Source organism: Castor canadensis, chromosome 17 (assembly GCF_047511655.1).
Source record: "Castor canadensis chromosome 17, mCasCan1.hap1v2, whole genome shotgun sequence".
Classification (NCBI taxonomy): domain Eukaryota; kingdom Metazoa; phylum Chordata; class Mammalia; order Rodentia; family Castoridae; genus Castor; species Castor canadensis.
Genome location: NC_133402.1, coordinates 47,462,445 through 47,489,692, shown reverse-complemented (window position 1 = coordinate 47,489,692; position 27,248 = coordinate 47,462,445). Strand labels below are relative to the sequence as shown.

The 27,248-nt window shown below is 49.7% G+C and overlaps 1 protein-coding gene across 1 annotated transcript in view; it reads left to right on the top strand.

Moving 5' to 3' along the window:
• Positions 1-26,136, top strand: part of Ccdc12 (coiled-coil domain containing 12) — a 49,872-nt gene extending 23,736 nt beyond the window's left edge. The window contains exons 2-7 of the mRNA XM_020177941.2: positions 7,603-7,670; positions 23,080-23,159; positions 24,415-24,476; positions 24,700-24,734; positions 25,620-25,696; positions 25,790-26,136. Of these exons, the coding sequence (XP_020033530.1) occupies positions 7,603-7,670; positions 23,080-23,159; positions 24,415-24,476; positions 24,700-24,734; positions 25,620-25,696; positions 25,790-25,872 (405 nt within the window). The 3' untranslated portion in view covers positions 25,873-26,136. The remainder of the gene's footprint in view (positions 1-7,602; positions 7,671-23,079; positions 23,160-24,414; positions 24,477-24,699; positions 24,735-25,619; positions 25,697-25,789) is intronic.
• The last annotated feature ends 1,112 nt before the right edge of the window (positions 26,137-27,248 follow it).

Sequence of the window (27,248 nt, the reverse complement as noted above, 5' to 3'; positions counted from 1 at the left end):
GGGAATGACTGCACCCCAGGAGAGCTGAGGCTCTTAGCTGGCCTCAGCCTCATGGGTGGTGGTCTACCCTTCCCCTGCCACTTTCTGAACCTGGCTGTCTACAAAGCCCTGAATGAGGAGTCACAAGTCCACCAACGGACTCAGCTTCTCACGCCTTGGGGAGGCAGACGTTAGAATAGGGTCCTATGAGCTCACAGGATCACTGAAAGTATGGGAAGAGAAGATGGAATGAAAGCCCACCTTGACCCCTATAGAGGCATGATGTCTGGACCTGTGGCCCACTGCTGTTTCTGCTTCCCTGGCCGGGTTCTCCCTGCTTACCCAAGCTGAAGGCTTTTCTCCTTCCTCTTTCATCTTTTCCTTCTTTGTAATAGTGTTGTGACATCACTGTGATGGTTCTTGTTTTTTATAGATGAGGAAACTTGAGACCAGGTAGGTGGTATAACCTGCCCAAGGCTATACAGCAGAATGAGATGGGGCCGGATTTCCTGTCAGGTTCTGACCTAGGGCCTCTGTGCATGTGTGTTCTATCACTGTGCTCTATTCGTAGAGCACTTGGTGTCAGGCCTGTGGTGCAGATGGTTAAGACAAGCATCTGCCTCTAAGGAACTTTGGAGTCAGTGGATGCTCAGCCAGGAAATCCTAGCAGCAGGTTGAATGCTGGGATCTTGTGTATGGAGCCCTACAGCCTAATGGGATCTCGGTCTGCTTGAGAAAATCAGAACCCACTGTCATCACCCCAACCCCTCTCCACAGTCCCTGGGTAGTATAGAGCCTGCAGTTTCTGGTCCCGGGCATGTTCAGCCCAGAGCTTATCCTTTCATCTTCAGGGTGAGTCAGGCTCTGGGTGGCTGCCTTACCTCCTAAGTGCCCTCGGAGCCCTTCTCCCAGGGCCACCGCACCCGATGGGAAGTCCCTCCACCCAAGCATGGGGCTGTATGGCTTTGAGGATGGGCAACAGGGTGAGGTTGTGGAACCTGCCAGGTTTGCCCCAGCACTGTCAGTCTCTTTCTGCCCCTCCTCAGGTACTTCATGCCCATCTCTCTCTGACTTCTTCCTCACCCAGGACTCAAGTCAGAACTAGAAAGGCTCACACTGTCACCTCTTCTAGGGTAGTGGGGTTTGGGGCCTTATTTCTCTTGATTGTTGCACAAAGGGCTGATTCCCAGGGAACTTAGAGGAGGCCTGTTCAGACGCAGCAAGGTTGTCCATCTGAGCGTTGGGAAGTGTTTTACACCTAGAGTTCCTGTTGGGTCTCAGCTGTTTCAGGAATGGTCTAAGGGTAGGTGGCACTCCATCAGCAGTTGGAATATCTGTGTCCTCACCTTACCTGCCTCTCTTCCTCCCTTCTGGAAGGGAGAGCTCCAGGCTTCTAAACACTGAGTCCTTGGAAAGTCTTAGGATGCAAGTAGGGCTTGTTCCTTGTCCCCTGACTCAAGCCTCCCTCTTTGGTACACTTGGCCATGAGCACAGTTGCCAGACCTCACTTTAACCTCAACCACCCTCCAAACACATACCACAAGTCCAGGCTGGGGGGCGGAGATCGCGCCTGACTGGTTCCCACTCTCCTCCAGTCATGCTGTGTGCAGAGTGCTGCCTTGAGGGACTCCACCCTTCACAGTCCCTGTCGCGCCTCCACCCTTTCCCTACCTCCATCTGCCTCACTGGGTCAGCCTTGGGTCTGCTCTGTAGACCCTGACAGTGCTCTGACTCTGTTCATGTCTTTGCCAAGCTGCTGCTACTCTCAGGAATGTTTTGCCTTCTTTAGCCACATGGTAACCCTGCTCCTTCCCCCCTCCTAACATCTAGACTTGAGTTTAAGGGTTACCTCCCTCCCTGACAACACTTGCCAGGTCCCTGGATACACAGAACACTCGATAAAGCTTTCCTCGCCACTCACAGCACAGTTAAGTTCTCTTAAGTCTGCTTCTTTGACTGGGGGGTCTTTGAAGGCAGGGCTCTTGTTTCCTTATGCCTAAGCCCAAGGCTGACCCAGCACAAACAGGAAACTGGGGGTGCAAGGAAAGAGGGACAGCAGGAAGAGACACAGCAACCTTCTTCTCCCTTCCTCTCTGTGTGTGGTTGAGGATTGAGCTTGTATTCAGGCAGCATTGTAAATAGATGCTGCCACCACCTGCCTGTGCCACCCAGGGACAGGACTACCCAGCTAGTGAGGGCTCCTTCCAGAAGGGGAGGCTGAGGAGCAACCCATTGTCAAATAACAAGTCTGAGGAGATGAGATGGAAGCACGTCCTAAGATTGATAATCCTCCAGCTGTCTAATAAAGAAAGAGAAAGTGAGGGAGAGGTGGCCCAAAGAAGTAAATGTAAAAATTACAAAATAAAAAAAGAGAGAGATAAGAATCTGGGTGTGGTGGTGCATGCCTGTAATCCCAATACTGGGGAGGCTGAGGTAGGAGAATCTTGAGTTCAAGGTCATCTTGGGCTACATAGCAAGACCCTGTCCCAAACAAAACAACCAAAAAGTTGGGTACAACGCCATATACCTATTAATCCCAGCTATCAGGAGGTGAATATAGGAATCTCTGTTTGAGGACAACCCAGGCAAAAAGTTAATAAGTTAACCCTATCTCAAAAACAAAATGGGCGTGGTGACACAGGTCTATAATCCCATCTACTCCAAAACAGAAGTGTCTTGGTCCAAGGATGGCCCAGCCAAAAGTACAAGACTCTAAAGCAAACCTAAAAGTGAAAGATCAAAGGCAAAAAAATTAACTTAAGTGGTAGATGACTTGCCTACCAAGCCTGAGAGCCTAGTTCAATCCTCAGTACCCAGCCCCCACCCCCCACCCCCAAAAAAAAGGAAAAGAAAGAGAAAAAAAAAAAACAAATTTTCAACATCCGTGGACATCACTACAGGTCTCACAGGTGCTAAAAGGACAATAAAGGAATATTGCAGTCTATTTTTTGCCAGCAAATGCAATAACTTAGATGAAATGGATATTCCAGGGAAGACACAAATTAACAATACTGACTCAAGAAGAAATAGAAAATCTGTTTGTTCCTATTAAAATCTTCTCATCAAAAAAAAAAAAAAAAAGGAAAGAAAAATTTCAGGTCAAGATGGCTTCCCAGAATCTAATAACATTTACGGAAGAATTAATACCAGTCCTATACAACTCTACTTTTTAAAAATAATTTTTGGCTTATTTTGGTGCTGGATTCAGTCCAGGGCTTTGCACGTGCTAACTACGTTCTTTACTCCTGACTATACCCTCAGTCCAACAACTCATATGGATGGATGGATGAAGATAGCATCTCTCTGTGTAGCCCAGATCCTCCAGGCTGGTGTCAAACTCCGAGCTCAAATGATCCTTTTGCCTCAGTAGCTGGGATTGCAGGTGGGTTGAGACTTCAGATGGGTTGGGATTACAGATTGGTACCACCATGGATTGATGGCAAAATGGTGTTTTCAGGAGACCTTGGTCCTTGCGTTTCCGTGTGGAAGAATCCAAGCAGAATGGGGTATATTAAAAGTTAGGAAAGGAAATACAAAGGGGAGCATGGTGGGGCATAGGTGGAGTCCACCAGCAGAGAGAACAAGCTTTTCTTTTTCATGTGCTTTTAAAACCTACACTAACCCATGGGGAGGGCAGATCCAGGAGATTCCCACCCAGTAATGAATGAGTGGGGAGAGGCATGGGTGGTTTCCAGCCAGCTGAGGGTAATCTGGGCCATCCCCAGGCAACCTACATGATCCCCAAACTTTTCCTGCTTCTAGCCTGCCTCACATGCACAGCTCAACAATTCTATGTTAATTATAGAAGTTTTGTCTCTTGTAGAAGGATTTCGGCTGAGTATGGTAGCCTGTGCCTGTAATCCCAGCACTTGGGAGGTAGAGGCTGGGAGGATCTTGAGATCAAGGCCAGCCCCTGTCTCCACAAAAAGAGAGAGAGAGGGAAAGAGAGAGAAGAGAAGAGAATTTCAAACATTAGGAAGTGGGCCTGTCAAGCTCTATTGGGACAAAAGCCTTCCTGTTGTGAGATCCCCCTGAAGTCCTATATCTGAAGCTCCTGCAAGCTGTAAGGAAGGTGAGGGCAGGGGTGCAAGGCCTAGTTGGGAGTACCTCTAGAAACAGGCAAGAGGGCTTTGGGGAGTGCTTCATCCAGGCCATGACTCCTGCCCTCCTGCCACCACTGAGTTTGACTTTTGGAGTTGATGGAGTTAAACTGGTGAAGAATGGAGGAGGGTTGTCTAGTCCAGGCTCTGGACTGGGCCTCAGGGTACCCCAGGAAATGCACTGCACTGGATTGGACTTGGGGAAGGGGCAACAGGGCCATGACTGAATAGGAATAGCCACTAGCCTGTGTTCTGGGCCTAGAATTAGGGCCCAGAATAAGAAGGCCCTATGCTTGCAAATCTGAGGGCTGCTTCTAGTACTAGCCAGGCTGTGGATTATCAGAGTGGACATGTCAGACACTGAGACAGAAGGATGGGTGTCAGGGTGTTTTGGACAAAGACCAGTGTGAATCAGGTGCAGAATGAGTGATGGTGCCTTGGGACACTGCATCTCCTCACCAGGTGGATGGGGCTCTTGTCCTGGGTGAAGGGCAGTGAGAGCTTTGAGCAGAGGTTCAGTGTGATTTGACTTGCATGTTTGAAGAGGAAGCCAGCGATGTGGAGAAAGGAGGGGGAAGTGTATGAGACAGCTGCATTGTCTAGAGAGCCCTGTGCGTGGTGGTAAGGATCTGACGAGGTGGGCAGGAGAGGGGAAAGAGACTCCTGGTGGTAAGGATCTGACGAGGTGGGCAGGAGAGGGGAAAGAGACTAGGCGTTGGGAAGAGGGAAAAGGGGTGAGAGACTTGGGGACCGTGCAGGGGTTAGGCACTGCCTGCTCTCCTGTTGGGTGGCCTGGTTGGGCTGCACATGTGGCCTATCTGAACCATGTGGAGAGACAGAAAAGGCTGGTGAGGTTAGAGCCATTTCTAGAAAGTTGGTGCACTCTTGATTAGGTAGGTGTCTGTTGTCTCCTTGGTGAGAACTCAGGCAGGACCAGGAGGACCTTGATCCAGACCTGCAGCAAACATGGACAGGCTCTGTGACTTTGGACAAATCTTTGCCTAAAAAGGCAAAGGCCTTTCTGACAGCCATTTCTGGTTTTCTTCCTAAGTTGAATTGAGGACCTGGGACACACCATCCTGTGAATCCTTGAGTTTTGAGCTCTTTGAATGTCTTGAGCTGGGCTGGGCTTCCAGGCTGGTGTACACCTCCTTCCAGCATTCCAGGCTGGGGTTAGGGGTCATGCCTTGTGACCTACCTAGGCCACGATGACCCGAAAGATCATCCTTCTCATGAATGCTCACTGTCCTACATGAGAGTCATGTTTTAATAGGAAGGCTGGCGTATACCTCACCCTCCACCTGTGTGGCCTAGTCATCTGTTCACCAGCTCCTGCTCTGCCTAGATGGCAGTCTTAACCTGGCGCTCTCTTTAAAGCCAGTGCTGTGTCTGCCCACCAGAGGGCTGGTGGTTTTTGAATGTTATTTAGTTACTTGGGTATTTTCTCACTTATTAATGAATAACTTGGCCTTTGCCAAGGCACTTGAGTGTCTGGGGCCTCCCTGGGAGGGAGGCAGCTGTGCAGGCAGGCAGGAGGTGTGACCTTGCCCCAGGGAAGGGGTGGGGTGTTGGCAAAGCACTCCTCCCAGAGGCTGATACCTTCCCCTAGTCCACCCCCTTTGGCCAGGTGTGCAGAGCCCCTCCTAAGAGAAGCTTGGCTTCCTGTGGAATGGGGGAGGGGCTTTGTCCTACCAGCCCATGATGGGGTAGGACATCATTCTGCTCTTCCTCCTCTGTCTTAACCAAGGACAGGCATCTCTGGGCCTTAAAGAATTCCATATCAGAAGCTCTTTGTTTGAATATCCAGGCTTCTGGATGGAGCACCAGGTCCAGCAGCTCATGAGCCACTCAAGAATGCCAACTTACTTCCCACGTGTTTATACTCCACTCTTTGTTCCCTCTCTGGTTATCATCAGGCCACACCTCTCCACTTGCCTGGCAGAGATTGGGGGCCCTCCCAGATCCCTTTGATTCCATACCTTAGAATACTGGCCAAGCCCTCTGCAATTGACCTCCATCTACCACCAGCCTTCACCTTCCCCTTCCCTCACTGCTACTGCAACCCTCTGTGTGTTCTTTGGATCACACCTTTACTGTGCTCCCCCCACTCCCAGAAATGCCATTCCTGCTCCTGCCTCCCCATCATGAGATACCCATGTTCTACCCATCCCTCAGTAGGAAGTTCTTCACCCACCCCTCACAGACCATGTTGACCTTGTTAGTGACATTCACTTGTTAGTGACACTTGCTGCTGTCACTTAGGGTTTTGCTCCTGCTTCTTCATCCCCAAGAGACTGAGCTGCCTTGGATTGAGACAGGGAGGGGACATTTTGCCCATATGAAAGCCTTTTTCTGGGCCAGGCCTTCAGCCTGACTTTGACCGTTTCTTCCCCTGTAGTTTGTGTGGCCAAGGAATGCTGGGGTCTGGTCTTCACCCTCAAGATCTCCAAATGAACACTGGCAGGAAGTGACTCATGAAGCAAATGCCACCCTGGGAAGGCACTTGTCAGCGTCAGTGGCATACACAAACTTGTAGAAGTAGTTTAGTACTTACAATTTAATGTCAACTCCAGATATCCCAGTAGCTGTCACAACAGATCCCTGGTGGAAGGACCTTTCAGGTATCTCCTGAGATCACTGCTCCAACCAAAGTCAAAGGCAAGTTGCCGCTGGTAACAAAGTGAGCTTGACTCCTGGCATGCAGGGCTCCATCCTGGGCCTTTCAGTCCATGCCCTGGGCCTGTGCATGGTCAAGTGTATTTGCTCCTGCATGCATACACCTACGGGTCAGTTTGTCTACAGAGCCGGCTTATCCAACAGCAGTAATGACAGAAAGCAAGAGCCCAGGAGCGCTTTCCCCTGTTCCAGGTAGAAGCAGCATGGCTGTGGTCTTGTCTTGTGACCATCAGGGCACCTAGAACACAAGCATACTGTGTCAAGGTTGAGATGAATATGACTTCTCTAAACTAAAAGGGAGGTGGGGGGAGGCATAAGACCCAAATCCAGAAGAAATTTTTCCCATAGAAATAGCAAACAAATTCTCCTTACCTCTGTCCTTCTGAGCATGTCACCCATGTGGGCAGCAAGTCTTGTGCCAAGTTAGGTTATTCCTAAAGAGAACCAAAGAGGTATTTCTGGAGAGGCCTCTGAACTGCAAGGGGAGTCCAGAGGCCTAAGATGTCCTGTTATTGTTGCTGGTGACCATTCTTCCCTCAGTCTGTCCCTCCCATGGCACTGACCATCTCCATTCTCACCACCAAAAACCTGCCAGCTCTTCCTGCTCACCTTTGAGGGCCATATGCCTGGGACCGGGCTCAGGTCATAGTTTTTTTTTAATTCTTCCCAGGCAGTGAGGGGAGCGAGGCTCCAGCATTGCACCCATCAGAAGCCAGAGGGCCAAGCTGGTCCTTGCCAAGCTCTCTGGCTCCTGAGAGGCATTCTGTTCTTCATTAGCTCCCTGAACAGCATGGACCTGAAGTAGAAGTGTTCATCTGAGCAGGGGACTTTCTCCCTTTCTTTGCAGGACAAGGAAGATGGGGAGCCAAACACCAAGCAGCTCAGAGAAGAGGAGGAGGAAGGCGAGAAGCACAGGTAGTGCCCACGTGCAGCGCGCTCTTCCCTGCTCTCTTCGACAACACTCATTGTTCTCTAGGTCTCCACATCCTTCCAGTCTTATGTCCAGTGGCTCTACCCTCCCGCTGTCTCCACCCTGTGGCTGCCTTGCTTAGATCTGAAATTCTCAACCCTCCCACTAGTCAAGGCCTTCCCCTCACCCTTTCTCTGTCTACTCCGAGGCTCTTAGCATTTTCCTTTCCAGCCTCATGTGACTTCTTTTCACTCTTTCCACATATCTTTCATGTTTTCTACATCACCTGCAAAATTGGGTCCCACTTCTTTACCTGTGTGTAAGGTCTGCCTGGGCCACGCGGCTTTGTCCAACCTCATCTGGCTACTTGGCAATTCCTGAACAGTGTGTGTCCCTTCATTGCTCACACCACCTTCTCGCCCTGGATTCCTCTCATCTCTTCACCTTTGACACTAGTCTTCATGTGCAGTTCAGCTTAGAGGCCACCTCTTCTTTCTCTTTGGCCATGCTCCTTCCGGCCTCCAGCTGTGCTCCCCTCTGTAGTTCATTAAAGAGTGTTCATCTTTTCCCCCCCAATAACTGGGATTTGAACTCAGGGCCTCATGCTTGCTTGCAAGCATAAAGTCTTTACCTTACCTTGTGGTTGAGTCAACTTAAGTTTCCTAAGCAGAGCACATGTGAGGGGCTCCAGCATTCTTCCTTCATGGTGGCAAGCACGAGGTATTCCCCTGACCCTATCCCCTGTCTTGAGGGTACTTCTACAGAGCTTCCCATGTGTCATTGTATCAAAAAAACCTGGGAACCACGTGGGTTGGGGAAGAGCTGTACAGCTGACCTTATGAGCCAGGGAGAGCCTGAAGTCCCAGAGGTCTCAAGGTCTCTGTGTCCTGTCTGCCCCCTGAGCTGAGGCATACTGGATGGGATCAGACTTTGCATCTTTATGGACAGGTGGCCTTGATTTCCTCTTGTCCTGAGCAGCTTCCTTCAGGCACAGGGCCTATTTAGAGGGAGATCTTGAGGGTACAGTGGACAGTGCTCTTGGGGTGGGAGACAGCAAGAGGGGAGGGGAGGCAGAGCTCTCCAGAGAAAGCTGAGTAGGCACCCAGAGCCTTCCTATGCCTCAGCCTTTATCACCTTCACCAGTGGGAAGTAACATCCCCAAGAGCAGGCCCTTCTTAATCAGTGACAGATCTCGAACTCTATTTGCAAAGTGCTTTCACACCATCCTCTCAGCAACCCTGCATGTGACAACAGCTCTATTCTAATAGGCTTCTTTTTTTTTTTGAGACAGGATCTCACTGTGCAGCCCAGGCTAGCCTTGAACTTGTGATTCTCTTGCCTCAACCTCCCTTGTGCTGGGATTATGTAAAGGCATGTGCCATCTCACCTGCTCCAAGAGGACGGGGGAATGAGTACTCTGCCACTGGACTCTGTGCCTCCAGCATATCAGGGTCCCTGGCTGGTGATAGAAGGATGAAAGCCAGGTAGTTGCTCCCTGACCAAGTGACCCCAGATTTGTGACTTAGGGGTGTGTGCCTGCACAGTCACCCTCATTCTGTGGTAACTACTTAGAAGCCCTTTTGTTTTCTTCTGGCTTGTTTTTAGAATCTCAGTTGCTGGTTAGAACCTTGAGTTCCAGTTTTTAAGCTATACTTGATTTGCTGGATGTTCTCTTCTGGTCCTCCTTCCCCTTGCTGAGAAAGAAGAGTCATTGGTTATCAGTGTTGGAAACTTAAATGTTCAGCCATCTGGTTAAATATCAAACATGGTGCTGAGTGAAGGAAAAATTACAGATATTACAATTGAGACATGTAAGCAGGAATATCTATATCAAATTTAGAAACACAAAATGATATTATATGTACACTATTCAGTCAACAAGTAGCACTTCACTGGTTGTTTGCTCTGTGCAGGACACCTCCCTGGGAGGTAGCAGTGGACAGTCCCTACCCTCAGGAAGCCGGCATTTTCTAGAGGGAGCAGACTGTTTACAAGAGGAAGTGTGATGTTAGGTGCCACAAGAAAGTGAAAGTGAAGTGAGAATGTGGGGAGCCAGTGGCATTAGATTAATACACGGGAAACAGGGAGGAAACTGATTGGGGAGGCTTTAACTGTCTGTAATGTGTGATTATTAAAAAAAAAAAAAAGACAAACCAGTCTCAATATGTAACTCTTGGAACTGTCCTGTGTGCCCAAGATAGTTCATAATAAAAACTGTAAGAAAGAAAATGAAGGAGATGTCAGTTCCAAGTTCCTGGTGAGCTCTGGATAAAGAAGGGTCCACTGTGTGAGGCCCATGCCAAGGCCCTGTACTCATGTAGGTCCTAATGGATCATGTGTGACAGAGCACGGGGCCGCTGTTCTTTTCTTACAGCAGCCTGGGGACCAGGCCTGCTGGTCAGCTTGTCGCTTTCTCTAAGTTGACCTCTTTTGAGGCAGTGGAATGTGGTAGAATGGATCTGGCCTGGGAGTCGGGAGCAGCCTTAGCCAGCAATTGTGCCTGCATTTGTAACCCCTACAGAAAAGCAGGCTTTTCTGACTTGAACCCAGAAGGTTACTCAGGAAGGCAGGTCTGAGCCTTGGTTGCTGTAACATGGGGCCAGAGCTGTTGGCCTTGACAGCTGCAGGGTCTAGGACTTGAGCTTTTCAGGAAGAGCAAGATGCAGCAGAGGGAAAGAAGAGAATCTCTCTCCTCATCTCTACTGCAAGTCTGGAAAGGGACTCAGACAAAATGCTGTGAACTGGCAGCAGACCCCAGAGGGCCCCTGGGCCACAGCCCATTTTACTGCTGGGGAGAAAGGGTAACCTTCCAGCTCTACTGGAGACATGGCCTCTGAGGCTGGACATCAGTGAGCATCTTGACTTCCTGAGCTCTTAGGGGATGAGAACAGCTTGCTCAGTCAAGGTCAGCCCGAGTTGAGCCCAGGTGCCAAGTGGGAAGCCCTGGGGGTGACAACCCTTCTGAAGTGTTGTGAGGAGTGCAGTGCCTCCTCTGGGCTGCCTTTGACTGGGGCAACAGAACAAGGCCTTATGGAGAACGTGCCTTTTGAGTTAGATCTAGAAACCAGAAGGTAAGATTTGGGTAGCAAAGGTCCAGAGGTCTGAGTCTGCAGTATAAAAGTGTGGGTGCTACAACCCTTGCTGGGAAGGCATATACAGACATCACTCTAGTCCCCTGGCCTTCACTCATAAATCCAAACCCTCTTCCCTTCTTCCCCCGTTTCTTTTATGCCCTGACCTGGAGGTCCCCTTGAGTCATCCCATCCTACACTGCTACCTGCTCTGAAATCTAACCACTGGATGACCCTGGGTTGTCTCTGAGTATCTAGCTACTGAAGAGAGCAGAATCTACCTACCCAGTCACCCTGCAGGTCACTTGGTGTCCTTGCAGAGCCCTGATGGCCTTGTAGGCACTGCACAGACACTTGGCTGGTGGCCAGTTCCATGGATTGGTATAGCTAGTTCATCATGCACTTTTTTTTTCCTAAGGAGTTAGGGAAATGTTGGGGCAGTTGGTTCAGCAGCAGGTGCTACGTAGCAGGAACTATGCAGATGTAGTGAGCTCAGGATTCGGAAGGAGCTTCCTCCCAGGTTTGAGGTCAGGCCCTGCCAATTATCTCTCTGACCCTGGGCACATTGCCTCAGTGAGCTTCTTGATCTTCAACTGAAAGATGGGGAGAAAAAAAACTTGCTTCACCTGATGTGGAGGAAGTGGGACTATCCAGCAGGATTGGAGGTAGCACCCCAGGACCCTCAGTCATGCTTAGGTCACCTACCTTCCTCCCAGCCCAGGCTCTTGCCCCACTGCTCAAGGAGTCTTTTTCCAGAATTGTTTTATTTTAGTTCCTTTGTCTTTCCTTATCAATTTTACAATCAGCTTGTTAATATCTACTAAAAAAAGAACTTGCTGGCTTTTTTTTTTTTTTGTCTTTTTTATTTCATTTTTTTTGATGGGGCTTGAGTTTGAACTCAGGGCTTTGTGCTTGCAAAGCAGATGCTCTACCGCTTGAGCCACACCTCTAGTCCACTTGCTGGCTTGATTCAGATTGCTTTGACTCTATAGATAGAATTCCTTTTTAGGTGGCTCATGCCTATAATCCCAGCTACTCACTCAGGAGGTGGAGGTAGGAGGATTAAGGTCCAAGGATGGTCCCAAGCAACACTGTGAGTCCCTATCTGAAAAACTAAAGCCAAAAGGGCTAGGGTCATGGTCGGGTATTACTGTGTTGGCCAAGTAAGCGCAAGACCCTGAGTTCAAACCTCAGTACCTAAAAAAAATTCCTTTTTGTAATTTTTATTTCTGTCCTAGAATTTTTCCTGTCCCATCCCCATGCAGTCAAAATCCCATCAGGTGAGAGTGAGTACCAGCAGTCAACCAGCCTAGGCCAGGTCTGTAGGGAGGAACCACACATCCCAGAGGGGCCCCTGCTTCTCCCCTGGGCTGCATGTTCCTTGTCCCATCCAACCTTCTTCTGGCTACCTTTGTCCCGGCAGCAGTGACTCAAGGACTTGTGACTCATCTCAAATGCAGCTCCCTTCCTTATCCCCTGCTTGTTGCCAAGATAAGAGGTGCCCTGGAAAGCTGGCCTGCAGAAAGGGGCGTTCTTGCCAGCTGATTTGCTTTTGCCCTCAGTCATTTCCTGATGGCAGGTCACTGATAGGTGCCTGGAGGGCACTTGGCTTGAATCCAGAGGTGAGAGGAAAAGGGAGGCATTGCATATCCTGTCTGGCATAGGAGAAAGGGGTGTCTTATTAAGTAACTGAATAAGCAAATTCCAAACCCCCAGCTTGCCAACTCTAGCCTCCCTGGCTTTGGACTTAGCAGTTGTTCACCATCGGGGACATCAGTGTGTCATCACATCACATCACATCATATGACATCACATCAGTGATGTGCCTGGGATGGGTGTCTGGTATTAAAAGAAACTGGGCTGGGCTCAGTGGCTCATGCCTGTAATCCTAGCTACTGAGGAAGTGAGATTGAGGTTTGAGGCTAGCCTGGGCAAAAAGTTAGCAAGACTCCATCTTAACCAATAATCTGGGCAGTGGTGATTCATGCCTGTGATTCCAGCTACCAAAAGGTGTAGGTAAGGAGGATTGCTGTCTGAGGCTGGTGTGTTGGTATCTGTAAGTAACAAGCAAAAAAATGGCAGGGGCATAGCTCAAGTAGAGCACCTGCCTAGCAAGTACAAGGTTCTGAGTTCAAACGTCATTATCACCACAAAACAAAGCAAAACAAACTAGATCCCTGACGTTCCTTTTTGTTGTTGTTTCCTGGTGGGACTGAGGTTTGAATCTGGCTGCGTGCCACACCTCCAGTCCATTTTGCTCTGGTTTTTTTGTTGTTGTTTCAGTACTGGGGTTTGAACTCAGGGCCTACACCTTGAGACACTCCACCCACCCTTTTTTGTGATTTTTTTTCTAGAAGTAAGTTCTCACAAACTGTTTGCCTGGGGTTGGATTTGAACCGTGATGCTCCTGATCTCTGCCTCCTGAGTAGCATGAGCCACCAGCGCCCGGTCTGACCTTCCTTCTTGAGTGATTGGAAAACCTATTCTCCAGCCTGACATTCATGACCCTCTTATAGAGAGTGGTCCCACCCAGCTGAGGCCTGTTGCCCAGGCTGTCTCTCCCCTGTGGGTTGGGTACTGTCTCAAGGATGGTGTCCAAGGTCATGTTACAAATCCATGACATCAGCTTGATTCAGCACAAGTTGCTCCAGTCTAGTGGTGACTACCGGGGTGGTGTCTACCCCCGCCTCTTCCAGTCATGGCAGTGGGATGGGCTCTGACTCCTTTCTCTAGCTGAATGCAGCTTGAGCCATTTTTCCTAACTTGTTTCTCAGGAACAGGCCTGGGAATGTGGGAGAATGAATGAAGAAAGGACTGGTTTAAGGAAGATGGTGAAGCCAATTCACCATGTGACTGGGCACTGGGTATGTCCATACGTAGGAGGAGGGGTGGGAGCACAGTTGTGCCTTTCTGGGTGAAAGAGGTCATGATAGCTTGTGTGTCTTCATTGCTCCTGAAATCACACCTTCTCTGGGCTTGGTGTGTGTAGGTGAGGAAACTGCACTTAAGGCAGGTGAAGTCACTCAGCTAATATTTCCCAGCTAAAAAGGGGTGGAGCTGGCACCCCTCCCTCGATCCTGTCTGATCTGCAGCCAGGTGGGAACAGTGAGCTCATGCAGACTTCTCTGTCACAGATGGGGAAATGACATTCCTACCTTCTGCCTGTGAGGTCCTAGGCCAGGCGGGGCTCTGCTCCAACCCTTTGATCCTGGTGTTTCCCCCAGATGGGGAGGTGCTATGGCCTCTGTTCCCCAGGCCCTCTTGGCTCAGGCCAGAGGTGGGGGATGTTAGGGATCTGGGCACCTGTGTGGTGAGCAAGTTTGTCTCCCTGGCAATCTATAATCCAGAGCAGCCTGATGGGGTAAAGCACTACCAATTTCCCCAAGTGGCCTGTGGGGTAGGTGACCCCAGAAGTGGTCAGTGAGGGACAGTGGGCTGTGCAGGCTCCTTGCTGTACCTTCACCATATGGGCCCTAAATAATCAACAGCCACCCCAGCTCTCATCCCTGAGGCCTTTGGGATTCACCTCAGCTGCTATAAACCTTTATTTTTCCTTTTAAATTTAAATTGATATTAAGCTTTTAGGTTTTGTGGGGGTTTTTGGTGGTACTGGGGTTTGAATTCATGGCCTCATACTTGCTAGACAGGTGCTCTACCACTTGAGCCACTCTGCCAGTCCCTAAATTAATATTTAAAGTACATATAGATTTATTTTTTTGGTGTACAGGGATTTGAATTTAGGACCTCATGCTTGCCAGGCAAGCACACTACCACTCAAGCTACTCCACCACCTCTATGTAGATCTTTTTTTAATCGTAGGAAAGTGTAAAAAATACAGATTAATGGGCAATTTATACTCTGTCTCAAAATTTTTTTTATAAAGGGCTGGGCATCTGGCTCAGCGGTGGAGAAACTCCGTAGCATGCAGTAGTACTTGGACTCCACCCCCAGCCCCGCAAAAAATCAAAAGAGATGCAGAGTATCGTATCTGTTTTGTAACCTTTTTTACATACTATATCAGGTTCTTTTTTTTTTTTTCTTTTTTTGGTGTGGGACTGGTGTTTGAACTCAGCGGTTTCATGCTTGCAAAGCAGGTGCTCTACCACTTGAGCCATATCTCCAGTCCTCATGTCCATTTTTGATAAACACTAAAAACTGTTCATGGCTACTTAATATTTCTGATACCATGATGTACTTGTTAGCCCCTGCTTTGGGAGTAGAGTAGCACTAGGGTTTAAAACCAAGGCCTTGCACTCTACCATCTGAGCATGCTTCCAGCTCTTTTTTGCTTTAGTTATTTTTGCTTACTTTTGCATGAGGCCAGCATCCAATAGGATCCTTTTACCTATGCCTTCCTTGAAACCTGTTTCTAATTCTTCCTGCTTCTTTTGTGGGACTGGGGTTTGAACTCAAGGCCTTGTGCTTGCTAGGCAGGTGCTCTACTACTTGACCATGTCCCCAGCCTGTTTCTAATTCTTTAAGTATCCATTAACTATGGATTTTCAGATGAGATGGATGCAGAATTCCACTTGTGGATGAGAGAAGGTTGGATTCTTCAGTGTCCCAGATGAGAGTGGGGCAGGCAGTGTGCCCCACATGTGTAATTCCTGTGGGCAGGGGTCTTATCAAATCAGTGCCTAGGCTGGGCCTTCCCTGGATCAGCAGCTGGCTGTTTATAAACCATCCCTCAGAGCCAGTGTTTGAGACCAGCCCAGGCTATGTAATGGTACCCTATCTCAAAAAATAAATTAATAAATAAGTCATCCCTCAGGGGTCCTTCGGTGGGCCTTGCAGCTGACACAGTTGGTTGAACTTGGGTGGCTATGGTTCTTGATCTGTTATGGCAGGTCTCCCATGTGGATCCCACTCCCAGCCCAATGCCTCTTCTAGGTTCCCCCCAACACCCGCCTTTAGCCATGCTAGGGATGAAACCCAGGGCATTGTACGCGCTAGGTAAGTATTCTACCACAGAGCCACCCCAGCCCAGGCCCATGTTATTGCTAAGCCGTTTCTCCCTTTCACAGATGTTGCCCACTATGATTTTTAAGGGCTAAGAAAGGGTTCTGATAACTGGGAGAACTGAGGGGAGGGGCATCGTGGACAGAGGAAGAAATTCCAAGATGGTGGTGAAGGGGACATGGCAGGACTCTCTCGAGGGATGTTGAGTGCCCAGAACCCTGACTGAGCCACCTGCCACCCTGGACAGGGCCCCCAGTTGAACAGCTTACTCCTCTCCAGTGATAGCTGGTTGGAAGAAGCTGGGGGAGGTTCACCTCAGGGCAGAGACTTGGCTTTGGATTCTGACTCCAGCTCTTCCCTCTACTTGGGCATATCTGTGAATCTCTGAATTTTTTCCCACATGTGCAAAATGTCAGTAACAGCCTCTCCCTGTGTTGAAGGGTGGTCCTGAGAGGCAGTGTGGGAAGTGCTCGTGCCAAGTAGGAGGACTTATCTTGTTCCTTATGGCCTGTAATTTGAAGGGTACCCTCTTTCCTAAAACCCTCCGAGGCAGCATTTACAGAGGTTGCCTGGGAGCCTCTGTCCACCTCCTTAGGCTGTGATGTGACCTGTCCTGCACATGGTTCTTTGGTTCTGTGCTATGTGCTCCAGTTGACTTCTTGGGTCTTTTTTTTTTTTGGCAGCACTAGGGATTAAACTCAGGTCCTCATGCTTACTAGGAAGGCACTCTTACTGCTTAAGCTATAGCCCTTTTTTTGTGATGGGTTTTTTTTAGATAGGGTCTTGTGCTACTTTCCCAGGGCTGGCTTCAAACCACAATCCTCCTGATCTCTGTCTCCTTAGTTGCTACCAGGCGTATACCACTGGTAGCCAGCTGACCTGGGTCTTTATGTGAGCAGAAAGACAGGAGGCCTGGGGTAGGCTGGATAGGAAAAGGCAGGAGCTTTTAGTTTTGTTTTGTAACAGGGTCTTACTATATAGGCCAGGCCAGCCTCATTTGTAATCCTCCTGCCTGCTGAGATTATAGCCATGTACCACCACATCTGGCAAAGGAGGAAACTTTTATTGCCTTGTACCTTCCTTGTCCTCAGTGGTCCCAGAGTAGCCTTGCTGGGGAACAACTCAGAGTCTCCTCTGCCTAAGAGTGAAGACACCACTGGGCTCTTTAAAAGTTTCATTGGCTGCTAAGCCAACCATTTAATGTCCTGAAGGAAAATGTTAAGCAACCACCAAACAAAAACATTCCGCTCCCTTCCACCAGCCTGTCACTTTCCAGTGTCCAGGTTCTGTTCTAACTTTGTACTTTACCTACACCGATTTTTTTTTTTTTTTTTTTGCTCTCATGGCAAGGCACTGTGATTGCACTGTTCTGAATTGGTTCTGTCCTCTGGAAGGGTGCTAGGGGGCTCTTCCTCACAGCTGTCACTTTTTATGGTGCCAGAAACATTTGCATGAATTGACCAGCTCAGCCTCTGGAGTGCCATTTGAGATCATTGCCTCTCCCCTTGTTTTCATGGTTCTCTGGGGTATGGCTGCTGGCCATAGCCAGCAAGGCCTCATTATTTATTTACATTAGGAACAAGGGGTAAGTCTCCATGTGTAGAGCCTTGAGCAAACAGGATCATTATTGTGTGTGTGTGTGTATGCTTTGGTGTCTCTGAACACTGGACACCAATGGCTCGGGCCTTTAATCCTACCTACTTGGGAGGCAGAGATCAGGAAGATCATGGTTCAAGGCCAGCCCAGGCAAATAGTCTGTGAGCTCCTATCTCAAAAATACCCAACACAAAAAAAGGGCTGGCTGAGCGGGCTCAAGTGGGAGAGTATCTGTGTGGCAAGCATTGAGGCCCTGAGTTCAAACTCTGGTACAGCCAAAAAAAAAAAAAAAAAGATTTTAGGGCTGGGTGTGGTGGCTCATACCTGTCATCCCAGCTTCTCAGGTGGAGAAGAGAGGATTGCAGTTCCAGGCCAGCTTGGGCAAAAGCACAAGACCGTATCTGAAAAAACAAACTAAACAAAAAGGGATAGGGGTGTGGCTGAAGTGGTAGAGAGTACCTGCCTGGCAAGTGCAAGGCCTGGAGTTCAAACCCCAGTACCTAAAAAAAAAAAAAAAAAAAGCTGATCTGTCTGGCTAGTGCTGGCCCTTGGAATCATGCAGGCTCATTTTGGGTAGGGCTGGGTGGCCAGCAGGTACCAATGTGGCCAGCTGGGGAGAGCTGTCATTGGGAGCTGGCCATGTGGCTGGTCCCCGTCCAGTCTTCTCTCTGCCTTTCTGCCAAGGTGCATGGTAAAGGGTAAATGTGGAGTGTGAGAAGAGAGGTTAATGCCCAAGGGTAAGGCAGGAAGCAGGAATGTAAATAGTACACATCAGCAGTGATGAGGTTGGATCAGATACATAATCTCGGAATTTCCTTTCACTTCTTGAAAAACTTCCAGGTTGTATAGTTTACAGAGAATATCAACTTCCTCCACCCCCTTCCCTTCAGTGGCACAGAGGAAGGTGTGAATAAAAACACTTAAAGGTGATTTCCCCTGAGCCTCCCCAGCCAGCCCATGCTGGGGGCCCTTGCCACTGGCTTTGAGGAAGACCTCAGTGGTCCCCAAGCCTGCTGCATCACCAGGCAGGTCTTCCTAGACACTGGCAGAGGGAGCAGAGTAGCGAAATGGATAAGATTGTTGTCCGCTTTAGGTTAAGTTCAATAGAATGTGAACTTGACCAACCCCTTGTTGCTGTGCCTTAAAGACCATGGAAATCACTCACAAGTGGGCTGGCCAACCCAGCCACATTCCTGCCCTCTGTGCCTGCAGGGCTCAACTTCTTTGCTTCCTTCCTGTTGTCTTCCCAAGTCATTAAAAGGCTCTGAAAGCCACAAGCTACCCATAAAACTTTTCCCTAAGCGCTCCTTAAATTGCTTTCTCCAGCCTGAGGCAAATATATGCTGAGCGCTGGACTAGGTCTCCTGAAGCTGTAGTGCAGAGCTAAAGGACCCACACAGCCTCCCAAGACCACAGTCATGGAGTGTGAATGTGCTGGGGAGGGAGGACAGAACAAATGGGACAAAGAGGAGGGTGGTCATTGGGGCCTTGGGGTGGGGGAGAATGTTAGGGGAGGGGTTGCCTGCATTGCTGTCTCCGTGAGCTAACTTGTGAAGCCAGGAAAGTGTGTAACAGGGCTGGAGGGGGAGGGAGGAGGACACGACACAGCATTTGTTGAGCGATCAGGCTGTGGGGCCAGGCCCATGCATGTGAAGAAGCTTAAACTTGTTTTGGGAACACTGGGGTCCCTAGGCCACAGAGAGTGGAGGCACTGAGGTGGCTGCTGTGTCTATGGAGAGATATCAAGGTTCAAATGCTGCCACTGTAGAGGGGACTTTGACAGTCTCACCATTGCAACAGTCAATGTCCTAGACGTCTTTGGGCTCCCCAGCCTGCCCTCCTTTCTGTAGGCTTCAGGGAAAGAATCCCCAAAAACATGGACTGTTCTCTACTTCCCTTTGGTCAGGAGACAGCCGGGCCCTAGGCCAAGAGACTGGGGGCCCCAGGAGCTCAGCTGCTGGGGCTGCCTGATGCAGAGCTCTACCACAGTCCTCTGTCCCTGATGTCAACCTCACTTATGCCCCTTCCTCCTGTTTCCCCTGTATGTTTCCTTTTGTCCACTTGGTTGGTTCTTTGTATTAATCAGACTCCTGATTACTTTAGAAATTCTGGAAATGACAGAAAATCAAAGAAGAAAGTAAAATTCACTCTTATTAGAGATAATCACTGTCAGTGTTTTTTCCTGTGCATTTTCTGTTAACATTTTCAGAACAGTCTTTGCAAGATTATTTTCAGTGGTTGTACAGTGGTCCAGCTGATGGCTGTAACTATTTGGGTACATCTATTTAAAATGTATTCAAAGTATCTTCCTGCCTCAGCCTCTCAAGTGCTGGAATTGCAGGTATGCACCACCGTGCCTTCCTTGCCCTCCATTGTCTTGTTTTCATACTTCCAGCTGAGAAGTCAGCTGTCAGTTTTAATTTGTTCTTTGAAAGTTGGGTGTTTTTAATTTGTTTCACTAGTAATTTGGCAGTGATTAGCCTAAATATGCTTTTCTTGTTTTTCTCTTTTTTTTTTTTTTTTTTCTGGATTGAACCCAGGGCCTCATCTATGGTAGGCAAGGACTCTACCACGTGAGCCATGCTCCCAGCCCCTTTATATTTTGTTTTTGAGATAAAATCTCACTAACTTTACCCAGACTGGCCTCGAACTCAAGATCGTCCTTCCTCTGGCTCCCAAGTAGCTGGAATTACAGGTGTGCACCACCACAGCTGACTTTTTCTTTGAGGTTCATAGTTTAATTTATGGTTTTATGATTATTTCATTCATCCTATACAATTCATTATTTCTATAAATATTTCAGTCATTACCTCTTTTAAGTATTGCTTCTGGCACTCTTTACATACTTAGGTCTTTTCATCATATTCCATATGTCTCATGTATTTTTCAATTTTACTCCTCTGTGCCTCAATCTGGGTATCTTTTGGTATATCTGAAAGGTCATTATTCCTTTTTTAGCTGTATCTAATCTGCCATTAAACTCTTTTATTGAGTTCTAAATTTTGGTTATACGTTTCAGTTGTAGAATTTTCATGTGATTCATATTTATAGTTTCCAGTTCTCTGCTGAAATTATCTTTGGTCTACTTTCCTGGATTTTATTAATTGGAATTATTAAGAATTTCTAATAATTCCAATATGTTGATCTCTTATGCGTATATATATATTTTTTCTCATGGTTTTGATTGAATCCTGGATGTTATATATGTTGTGGAGCTATCAAAAAAAAAGTTGTGGAGCTAATTTAAGGTTCTGGGTAATTTATTTTCCTCCAGAGAGAATGTCTACTCCTAGCAGGCAGTGGGGTTGGGGGTTCCCTGACCCACCCTTTCAGGGCTGGCTCTAACCCTGCTGAAGGGCGGGCCAGTCATCCATTGCGTGGTACAGGCTGTTTCCATCCTTGGGAAGAGAATCTGTTGTAGGTTCACCCCTGCTTTTAGCATGGAAAGCCCGGGGGGCTTTGCCAGGGCTAGACTCTCTCCAGCTGCATGAGATTGCAGGAAGCTCAGCTTTCCAGCCACTGCTCATAAAGAGACAGATGTTCAAGGGAAAGAGGCGCCAATGTCAGGCTCATGTTATTACACTTCTATTATCTCTGTGCTTGCAGCCCTTGAAATCCTTGTTGCCTTGGCACCTCTCCAAGGCCAATAAATAGAGGTTTAAAATATGTCTGTGGTCAGCTTGTTAAGTTGTTTGTAGAAGGGGAGTTAAATCTTGGACTCCTTTTGGGAAGGCCAGGCCCCTGAGCAGAACCCAGGGTTCCTTCCGCAGAGACGCCTGCCCTCTGACAGTTGGCTGGGGGCAGTTAGTTGGGTGTTATAAAGGGTGAGTCAGAAGAGGGCTTGAACCTAGCTTGATAGAGCTGGGCACTCCCTGCATAGCCTCTGTGTTCACAGATGTGGAAACTGAGGCCCTGAATGGGGCCATTGTTCAGCAGGGGGCACCGGATTGCTGCTCTCCTGTTCTGGCCTCCCCCTTCCCCTATGGGTTTTCCCTCATTCCGGGTTCTTCTGAAACCCTGGGTGACCTGGGGCTGTAGCATGGGGACTCTCCTCCCTCCTGCTGATTTCTCACAGAACCTAGAGCCAGGCTTTTAAAATTTTTTTGTTCTCGCTAATCCCTGCAGTTTTCTTCCCACACCCAGCTTCTCTTCCTCTTTTCTCCCCACCCTGTTATGAACAAAAGTCATTGCAGCAAGTTAGACCCACTTTCTCACCCTGTGCCTCAGTGACCTAATGTTTACCCCCAGGCCTGGGGCAGGTATTGTGGGCTGGGGACAGGATGGGGTGTCCCTGCTTCTTAGAGGAAGCAAGCTCCAGGAGTGTGGGGTGGCCTTCAACCACTCAGCCATGCTGCTACTCTCCCAGGCACAGCTGCTCAGCCCAGGGCTCTCAGGCATCAAAGGCCCTGGCAGGAGGGAAGGCGATGGTATGTTGGTATGTGAGCAGGTGGAGCTCCAAGTTCAAAGCACTGCCACTTGCTTGCTAGCTGTGTGAACACAGGCACCAGTTGCCTTGCCTCTGGGAAGGGTTGCCCTCCCTGGGGCTAAAGGAAGTCAGCAGTACTCTTACCTGGCCCAGGCAAAGGGTTCCTAGGTGACAACCTTGGGAGGCCTTCTTTGTGGAAGCCGAGGACTTTCAGAGGGGCCAGTGGTCAAGGACCCAAAAGAGGTGGGGGGATGTAGAGGGGTTACCCCTTCACCTCCTGGGGTCTAGAGGTCTGTCCAGCATTTCTGCCTTGCTTTATTTAGTTCAGCAGCTCCCAGAACTCTTACCTTGCTGCCTTGAGGAAAAACCAGGACCACCCTTCTTCCCCAGGACAACCGTGTGTATATGGGCGGGGGGTGGGGGAGGTTGATGAGAGCTGCTGAGCCAGGGAGGCCCCCAGTGTGCTCTGCCAGCCTGCCTGAGAAGACTATGATAAGAGGCCACAGCTCCTACTGTGTGTTTTTGGCCCCTGCCTCCCTTTCATGGAAGTTTGGGATCTGTCCTGGTCTCCTTCTTAAGATCTCATTCTGAGGCATGGACCATGCAGTTCCTATCACTGTCCAGCTGGTCCGTGGCTTACTGTTTTACACATGGTTACACAGGTTTCCAAATCCCTCCAGGGCCACTTCTCCCCTGTGTGGGTGGGGGTCAGCCTCTTGTGTGCTTTGTGCCTTAGTCCTGTCCACTATAGCCTCAGGCCTGGATGCCATCTTCTCCCAGAGTCCTTGGCATTCCTCACCACACGCCCTTGACCTACCACACTCAGGCCCCTTCCATTAGTAATTGAGAGACTATGTGACATTGGCCCCAGGACATAATGATCTGGGGAGGAGGTCTGGGCTTGGGGACCTAGTGGAGAGGTAGATTTTCTTTTTTGAGTGACTTAGCCTAAGAGCTCTGGCTCTGATTGGGAGTCATACCTAGGCTTAGTATCAAGTGTGCAGTCACTGCTGTGTGATTCATGATAGTAGTACAGTTTCTCCGATCTTCAGCTCCTGCACCTGTCACATAGAAAGAATCCAAGAGAGACAGAGTCAAGTGAATGCTCCCAGTCACCCTCTCAGCTCTAGGGAATCTGACTCCTTCAGTGAAGGCAGGCCTTGGGTGAGCTGCAAGTCTGGCTGCATAGAGGGAGGGCCTGGAGACCTGTCCCAGTGATGCTTCTGTTCTGTGCTTCCCTACCCACCTGGCCATCTCCAGAGAGCTTGGCCTGGGTAGACTCATATCATCTGGACGTGCAAGAGGTGAATGAGACAGTGTCCCACACTTGACTCTTTGTTTGCACATTCTCTGCTCTCACAGGGAACTCAGACTGCGGAACTATGTCCCTGAGGATGAGGACTTGAAGAGAAGGAGAGTGCCCCAGGCCAAACCTGTTGCAGGTAGGTAGGCCTCCTCTCTCCACCTCTGCTCCCTGTCACTGCCAGTCACCCTCCACTTTGGCAGGTGTTGCCGTCTCTTGAGGAATAACTGCCAGTGCTGGGCAGAGATAGGACCCTCTGTCACCATCCCATGACAGGTGCACAGATAATCTTCAGGACAGGAAAGAGGCTGCTGCTCATGCTCAGCTCAGCTCACCTCCTGCGGTGGGGGCAACCCAGGGACCTACCAGGGGTCCTGGAAGGGGCCACACATCCTCACGGGACCCCTGGATTGAGAGGTGTGGGGCCCTTGGATAGCAGGGTGGGGTGACAGTTCCTATGGGCACCAGGGTGAGAGACCCTGATGAAGGGCTGAGCATGTGAGCACTCAGCAGTGGGCAGGCAACCCACAAACCAGAGAGAGGCCTGACCTGGGTTTTCTTGCCTTTTTATGGTATAGGAACAGCACAGCAGACATGCACATGCTGGGAGCCTGCTGGGCATAGGGTCCAGATCCCTGCTCCCTGGCCTGGAGCATCTTAGTCTTTATTCTTTAGTTTTTGTTACCAATTTTTAATTGTACAAATAATCATCTTGTAAAAAAGTCAAGTTCACTCCCAGTCTGCTTCCCCACCTCTTCACTCCCTAAAAGCCAGACCCTTCCCATATGACTTGGGCCACAACTGTATACCACCTGATGGGACAGTGGCAGGGTCTGGGTGGAGTGCATAAAGCAGGACAGGGAGCTGGTCCCCTGCCGCAGGGCAAGGCCCATGGCCCCTGATGGCAGTTGTTGGAGGCAGCCCATAGAGCCTATGGTTGTTACTGCTTCTGGTACCTGTCCCCACCCAGAGGCAGAGAGTGTCTGTTAGCACATGTCTGAGGAGGGGTAAAAGAAAAGCCACCTACGGCTCTGGCCAGGCCAAGACCCAGACGACATCCTCAGAGCCTTTTCCAAAACCACACTTCCCACGTATCCAGGAAACCCTCTCATTTGATAGCTGGGGAGACAGACACCAAGGTTAGCATGCATGCTCTCTGACTAGAGGTCTGTCTACTTCAGCCGATGGATTCCTGCTGCCTCTTTCTAACTCCTGGGGCATTCTGGGAAACCCAGGTCTCTCAGAGATGCCTTTACAGGGGCTTCACCTCTGACTGATTGGGGGCCAAGGAGAAAGGAACCTGGGGTTCCTCCCCCTCCCTGGGGCCACCAAGGCTGTTGTCACTGCAGTAGCAGCTCCAGCCACACAGGCCTGTGTTCTCTTGCACCCTCTAGTGGAAGAAAAGGTGAAGGAGCAGCTGGAGGCTGCCAAGCCAGAACCTGTCATTGAGGAAGTGGTGAGTGTCAGGGCGGCAGCTTTTTCCTCTCCCACGCCCACTCTCACCCTGCCCTCTTCCTTCTCTTCACGTAATTATTCCCTTTTCCCTTTCTACCTCCTTACTTGCCCTTGTCCCCTCCTTCCTCCTCCCTTTCTTCCATTTCCCCACCTGTGTTTCCTGTCTCCCCACATCCCCTGGGGCTGGACCTTCCAGCCCTGATGAGTGTTTCCTCCCTCCCTAGGACCTGGCCAACCTGGCACCCCGGAAACCTGATTGGTGAGTATTGCCTGCGCAGGTTGGTGCAGACCAATGGGGGCCCTTGGTGCCGGGCATGGGCCTCGGGCTGGACCCTGCCCAGAGTAAGAGACAGATAATACAGACATAGAACTGCATGAGACAGTCAGAAGTAAAGACTGAGCAGGACTTGAACAAGGGACAAGAGAGAGTGCTAGGGAGGGGTCCAGGGTGGGGGAATAGAAGTCCCCTAGAGAAGCCCCATCTAGAGGGTGAGAACCCACTCTGCTCTAGAGCATTCTATTTGACCAAAGACGTCCTTTGCCCTTGGGATCAGAGTTCTGTCCATGTTTTCCTCTGGCCCCAGTTTCTCATCTGTGGCATGGGAGGCTCCTCCTTTTCCGAGCGCCCCAGCCACTGTGGGCCAGGAGGAATGTGTCTCTCTCTACCTTGGGCCAGGGATAGGGGCCATATCCCTAGTACCTGCGTCAGGTGCTTTAATTTGATGGAACTAAGCTTGAAGCATGTGTTCTAGGAACCCCAGAGCCAGGGAGAGCAGGCTAAGCTCATGTCTGCAAGCTTCAGGGGTCAGGGTGAGCCTTTAGCCAGAGGAGGAGATGGGCACACAGGGGGCTAGGGCAAGTCACTCCCTGATGGTGACCCAGTGGGATCTGACCAGGATATGCCCACCTTTGTATGCCTTGGCTCAGTCCCCCACATTGGTGGGTCTGTGGTGTCATCATTGTGTCTCTGGGATTAGGAAGGATGTCTAGATTTCAGAGGATGCAGAGAGAGAGCAGAAGCCAGCCTCTCAATAAGCAGCTGAGTGTGATTTCTAATGCCAGACAGTGGTTACAGGAGGGAGCCCAGGGCCACAACAGGAAAGCCTTTAGCACCCTCCCCACCTCTCCCTCCTTCCTGCTCTAGGGACCTCAAGAGAGATGTGGCCAAGAAGCTGGAGAAGCTAGAAAAGCGGACCCAGAGGGCCATTGCTGAGCTGATCCGTAAGTGCAGCCTTAGCAAGCTGGGTCCTGCCTGCTGGGTGGTGGCCCAAGCACAGGGTGCTTCTCCAACCTGCCTGTCTGTTCTCGCTCCAGGTGAGCGGCTGAAAGGCCAGGAGGACAGCCTGGCCTCTGCAGTGGATGCCACCACAGAACAAGAGGCCTGTGACTCCGACTAGGTGCATCTGGTGTGCTATCTTCTTGCCAGGCCTGTCCTGAGGGAAGATGGTCCATGTCTTTTTGAAAACTAAGCCAGCCCTTGTGAGTCTGAACCTCCATGGGGTGAGGTCAGTTCTTGTCTTCTGAGGGTCCCTACCACAGAGTGGAGCAGGGCAAGCAACAGCTCTGTGCACATGCCTGTGTCTGTACATATGTAAATATTTTGAACTTTTTTTTTAAATCTCTGGAAATGGAGACAAGTAAACCCCTTTGTGTGTGTAGCAGAAACTTGTCAAATGTTTCTTGGCTCCTGGGGTGCTGTGGGTTTGGACTCCCAAGACAGGGTAACACAGGAGTGGTGCTCAATGTGAATTACCTGTGATAGGCCAGACATGTTGAGGCTGGAGGGGTGGAGAAGGCCTGGGCTGACCTTCTGGGTCTGAGTCCTGTCCCCATTCATGGCCAGCAGTGATCATCTCAAACCCTTGGATAACAGAGACTGTCTGAGATAGGCCTAGGCTAGACAACTGGAAAGACTCCCATGCTGGTCCTCTGCGGGCCTCCTCACAGTATGGAGAGAGGAGGAAACTGGGCCTTGGCAAGCCTCCATGGAGGCCACTCCAGATCTGAGGACCCTGCACTGTGCTCCTGACTCTGCCCAGCCCCAGCAGCCTCTCTCCCTACTCTACCATTCAGACTGGACTCTGGCTCCCCAGCACAGGGCCCCCAACATAAGGGAGAGGGGACCATTCTGATAGAGACTAGATGTGGTAGCTGAGTATCTGGTGTGGTCTTGGGCCCTGGGCCTCCAAGATCCTGGCTGGAGGACACTGACCCTCCTCTATGGAGATGACTCTCCAGGATGACTGACTGATCACATTAGCTCTGACTCTAGGTACTTCCAGAAAGGTTATCTTCAGAACTTCACCTTGAGCCTCTTTCCCCTGGTCCTAGTCAGCCACTGTGTTCTTCCCGAAACTCAGTGGCCCAGCTCTGGCAGTCAGTGCTAAAGACTTGAGTCATGGAGGTGGAGCATGTGTGTATACAGAGACCAGGGTAACCATAAAATAAAATAATATCCTTTAAATGAAAATTAGGCAGAACTATTTAGCCAGAACTGGCCTTGAACTGGTAAGCTTCCTGCCTCCTCCTAAGTGCTGATGTTATAAGCATGTACCACCATGCCCTGCCAAACTGTAGGTACTGGGGTTCCAACTAAGGGCTTTCACACTTGCTAAATAGGAGTTCTACTGCTTGAGCCATGCCTCCATCCCAAATTGTACATTTTAAATGAATGAACTGTATTCAGTAAGACTTTAAAAAAAAAAAGACATGAACTTTCTTCTTTAGACTGACGTGCTACCTACTACACTAATGAGGCTCCCTAAACTTTCTT